The 5498-nt window shown below is 38.7% G+C and overlaps 1 protein-coding gene and 1 pseudogene across 1 annotated transcript; both read left to right on the forward strand.

Moving 5' to 3' along the window:
* The first annotated feature begins 293 nt into the window (after positions 1-293).
* On the forward strand, positions 294-850 carry LOC148203690 (uncharacterized; annotated as a pseudogene).
* A 2586-nt stretch (positions 851-3436) lies between these two features.
* LOC148203691 (uncharacterized) lies at positions 3437-5164 on the forward strand. The gene is made up of 3 exons (XM_088107717.1): positions 3437-3963; positions 4516-4836; positions 4957-5164. Exons 1-3 carry the CDS (start codon positions 3437-3439, stop codon positions 5162-5164), a joined length of 1056 nt encoding a protein of 351 aa, XP_087963843.1.
* The last annotated feature ends 334 nt before the right edge of the window (positions 5165-5498 follow it).

Raw genomic sequence — 5498 nt, forward strand, 5'->3', positions numbered from 1 at the left:
ACTGTGGAGGGAAGAAGATTGTTGATGGAAAGGAAGGTGGCCAGCGTACCTTCTTTGGCTCCTCAATTTTAAAGGGAGCTGAGCAACATAGATTGGGGCCACCTGGCCACCTACCCGTCTCCCGCCAATGTAGACATCATCAAAGAATTCTACACAAATGCAAAAGCATTGGGGTGAAGGATGAGATGTACTTTAGCTACATAAGGGGTAAGAGGTTTGCCTTTGATGCTGACACCGTTAACACTTTTCTTGGTGTAGACTAGGAGGGAGCACAGTGCCAGTTTGGCCCGTTCATGCTGGAAGGAGTTGACTATGAGGACATGGAGCGGACTTTATGCGTGCCTGGAGGGCACTTTCAAAGGAACAGGTCTAGGGCACCTATCCATATCATTATACCCCATCTGACGCCTCTAGGAAAGTATTGGATGGCATTCTCTCATGCCACATTCAGTCATGCTCCCATGTTTCGGACATCAATGTCCAGAGGTCCATCTTCCTCTACTGTGTTCTCAAGGACCTCAACATTAATATTGGGCAGGTTATAGCTGATGAGATCAAGAGCTGTGCCTGTGGTGCAACCAACAAGGCAGCCCTAGGACACCCATCCTTGATTACCCATCTTTGTGAGGCTGCAAGTATTGATGTGTCTAGGCCACCATTAGAGCGTCCAAGAAAGGAGCTGGACGCAGCTTACTTTACTCACTAATGTGCAGTGGATGAGCTAGACCACCCAACACCACCACCACAATAGCCCAGGACACATAGGAGAGCACCACCACCTGCCCAGGAGCCAATTCATGGTGCCGCTCCTTTTCAGATGCAGGGGGGACATGTACTTGATAACAGTTGAAAAACTATTATTTTTATACTTTAATTTGACTTCAATTACAACCTTTATGACTTAGAAATTAGCTTGAACTCATGATTTTGTTGAATTATTTGAAATAACAGAGTTGGACAGGTTTTATGCTTGATTTCCTTGTTTTTGCAGGTTTTTAGATGAAATTGACGAAAGAAGTGAAAAGGGATAAAGATGGAATCAGAAAAGGACACAAAAAGTGCAAAAGAAGAGAATCAGCAAGTACCGCTCAGCGCCATTTACCGCTGAGCGACACTTTTCAGTACTCGTTGGCACCGCTGAGGGGTAACTATGCCGCTGAGGGGAAGAATTGGAACGCGTTACTACCGCCGAGCGGTATTTACCGCTGAGCGGCACTTTTCTGGGCTTGCGCCTACTTTTCTGTATTTTTTAGAATATTATATAAGCTTTAGGACGTTCTACGGTTTGTATCTTTGGCTGGGACGAAGCAAAAACGCACTGTTTCACCCCTTGGAGGAGGATTTTGAATGCTAAGGCTCCTTTCTCAACTTTCTAGGGTTCTATCGTTCACTTTTCCATTGTATTTCATCTAGCTTCACCATGAATATGGTGAACTAAACTTATTTTGTTGTTGGGGAATCAATGTAAATCTTTAGAAACTCTCTTGTATGGAATTTGTTCTTCAAGATCATTTATATGATACATGATTTCTTTCATTAATAGTTAGGGTTTTTCCTCTTTGCTCAAAGCATGCATTGTTTAACTCATTCGATGTCATGATTATTGGTTTTGTCGATATGGACACATATGGGGAAATCTAGATCTGGGAATCTCGCGCATCAGTATATTACCATCCTAGACATAGGAGTATGATAGTTGGTTGCCTTTAAGCTTCAGTTCATTATAATGCATGATTAATTGCTAGGGAGACAAGACATTGTAAACTAGTGATTATGATTAGGCTTTCTTCGCCGAGACATCGGGTTTAAAGTAATTTAGAAAGTGGCATTAACATTAATGAAAAGAATGATGAATTCCTAAATACAAGAGAGTGGAAAAGGATGAAATTGATAAACCCCAACAACATATTCATCCACATATATATTCACGTGTTTTGTTTCTTCTTGCCCATTGATCATCATATGCATACATATTTACTTTTCAGTCTTTTGCATTTGAAACTTACAACACTTTGTTCTCATGAACTCCCCGCAAGTACCGCTCAGCGCCAATTTACTGCTAAGCGACACTCATGAACTCCCGTTGGCTCCGCTTGGGGGTGAAAATGCCGCCGAGGGGAAGAATCAACTCACGCACTTACCGCTGAGCGGTAGTTTGCTGCTGAGCGGCACTATTTTGGGCTTAGGCCCACTTTTCTATAATATTTCGAATTGTTAAGCTTTAGGACTTCCTAGGGTTTGTATCTTTGGCAAAGTACGAAGCAAACACTCACCTTTCCACCCCTTGGAGGAAGATCTTGGATGCTAAGGCTACCTACTCAACTTTCTAAGGTTCTATCTTTCACTCTTTCATTGTATTTCATCTAGTTTCACCATGAACATGGTGAACTAAACTTTGTATTGTTGTTGGGGAATCAATGTAATCTTTTGCAGCTCTCATATATGGAATTTTGTGTTCAAACATCATATTTATGATACATGCTTTCTTTCATCATTAGTTAGGGTTTTTCTTCTTTGCTCAAAGCATGCATTGTTTAACTCATTCGATGTCATGATTATTGATTTTTTCGATATGGGAACATACGAGGAAATCTAGATCCGCGGAAATTCTACCAATAGCATATTGCCTAGACTAGGGATGTGAGGGTTGGTTGCCTTTAAGCTTCTATGCTTCAGAATTAATTATTAGGGATGCTAGGAGTTGTATGAACTCGTAATTAAGGATAGGCTTTCTTTGCAAGGTGATTTAGAGAGTGGCATTAACATTGATGAAAAGAATGATGAATTCCTAAAGTATATGAGAGTGGATAAGATGAAATTGATTACCCCAACAACATACTCATCCATATAATTCATTTCAAGTGTTTGTGTTCCTCTTTTCCATTGATCAAAACTCATGCATACTTGTTTACTTATTGTCTTTTGCATTTGAAACCTCACGAATTTGTTCACAAGTCTTAAATAATCAAGAAATCATATAACTAACTAAGCCGTGAGTCCTTTGGGAGAAAGATACTTGGTCTTACCGAGTTTATTACTTGATACGATTCGGTCACACTTGCCGAGGGTTAAACAAGTTTTTGGCGCCGTTTTTCGGTGTTCATAAATTTGTCATCAGGTAACAAAAGGAATTATGTTGGGGCATAAGATTTCTGCTAAGGGGATAGAAGTAGACAAAGCCAAAGTAGAGGTTATTGAGAAACTGCCTCCACAAACAAATGTGAAGGAAATGAGAAGCTTCTTAGGCCATGCTGGATTCTATGGAAGATTTATTAAAGATTTCTAAAAAATTGCAAAACCATTGAGTAATTTGTTGGTTAAAGATATACCTTTGGTGATGAATGATGAATGTTTGAAAGCTTTTGATACATTGAAAAGCAAATTGATTTCGGCCCTAGTGATTATAGCCCTAGATTGGAATCAAAATATTGAATTAATGTGTGATGCTAGTAATTATGCAATAGGAGCTGTCCTTGGTCAGAGAAAAAGGAAGGTGTTTCATACTATCTATTATGCTAGCAAAGTGTTGAATGATGCTCAGTTAAATTATGCTACTACAGAGAAGGAGTTTCTAGCCATAGTTTATGCTTTAGAGAAATTCAGATGTTATCTCATAGGGTCTAAGGTGATTATCTACATAGATCATTCAGCTATAAAATATTTGTTGACAAAGCTGGATTCTAAACCACGTCTGGTTAGATGGGTGATACTACTGCAAGAGTTTGATGTAGAAATCCATGATAAAAAGGGGAGTGAAAATTTGATTGCTGATCACTTATCCCGGCTAGTTAATACTGAGGTTACTAGCAAAGAAACAGAAATCTGGAAATCTTTTTCAGATGAAACACTCATGTATATTCAAAAGAGGCCGTGGTTTGCTGATATAGCAAATTTTAAAGCTGCAGGGGTAATTCCAGAAGATCTTAATTGGCAACAAAGAAAGAAATTTTTGCATGATGCCAAGTAGTTTATCTGGGATGACCCTTATTTGTTTAAAATAGGAGCAGGTAATCTCTTGAGGCGATGTGTTACAAATGAAGAAGCTGAAGGAATTCTCTGGCATTGCCATGATTCACCTTATGGAGGACATTTCAATGGAGAAAGAACAACAACAAAAGTTCTCCAATCAAGTTTTTATTGGCCTACTTTATTTAAAGATGCTCATAATCATGCCAGGAGTTGTGACAGGTGTCAAAGAACTGGAAATATTTCAAGGCGTCATGAAATGCCATTACACGGCATTCTAGAAGTTGAAATCTTTGATTGTTGAGGCATTGATTTTGTAGGACCATTTCCACCATCTTCCAACAATGAATATATTTTGGTGGCAGTAGATTATGTGAGTAAATGGGTAGAAGCATTGGCATGTCCTAAAAATGATGCAAGCACTGGGATTAAATTTCTAAAGAGGCAAATCTTTACACGCTTTGGAACTCCTAGAGTACTCATTAGTGATGGAGGATCTCATTTTTGCAATTATCAGCTATCTAACGTACTCAAACATTATGGTGTTAGACATAAGGTAGTTGCACCTTATCATCCACAGACTAATGGGCAAGCTGAAGTATCTAACAGAGAAATCAAGCGAATATTGGAGAAAACAGTTGCTACATCAAGAAAGGATTGGTCAAATAAACTTGATGATGCTCTTTGGGCATACAGGACTGCAATGAAGACATTTATGGGTTTATCACCTTATCAGCTTGTCTATGGGAAAGCATGTCATTTACCAGTGGAGATGGAGCATAAAGCCTTATGGGCGCTTAAATTTCTGAATTTTGATCCTTCTGAAACTCAAAATAAGTGTAGAAGGCAAATGTTGGAACTTGAAGAGATGTGGTTGCATGCATATGATTCATCCATAAACTACAAAGAAAAGGTTAAATTCTATCATGACAGGAAGTTGATAAAGAAAATTTTCAATCCAGGACAACAGGTGCTATTGTTCAATTCAAGATTGAAGTTGTTTCCTAGAAAGTTGAAGTCAAAATGGTCCGGCCCATTCATAGTGAAGAATGTGCGTCCACATGGAGCAATTGAATTAGTTGATCCAACTGCTGGTGATCAACAAAGAAGCTGGGTGGTGAACGGTCAACGTCTCAAGCATTATTTAGGAGAAGAAGTAGAGCAATTATTCATAGTGATGAAGTTGGCAGATCCTTGAATTATTTTGGGTCAGGCTCGTGATGTTAAACAAGTTCTTATTGGGAGGCAACCTAGTGTTTTGTAATATTGAACTTATTTGCTTCTGTTTTTAGAATAAGGTTGATGTACTCAATTTGAAATTTGTTTGTTTTGATGGTTTGCTTATGACTTATTGCATGACGAGTATTGCTTGATGATGTTTGGATCTTGATTGAGATTGTGAATGTGCAAATTATATGCTTATATAGGTGGTTCACAAGCATTGTGAACAAATGCATGATATTATGCTTGTCATTATGATGGTAAGCAGGATATGTATGTGGAATGTGAATGAGCTTATATGTGAGATTTTA

The sequence above is a fragment of the Vigna umbellata genome, chromosome 2 (assembly GCF_029865625.1).
Source record: "Vigna umbellata cultivar VRB3 chromosome 2, Vumbellata_1.0, whole genome shotgun sequence".
Classification (NCBI taxonomy): domain Eukaryota; kingdom Viridiplantae; phylum Streptophyta; class Magnoliopsida; order Fabales; family Fabaceae; genus Vigna; species Vigna umbellata.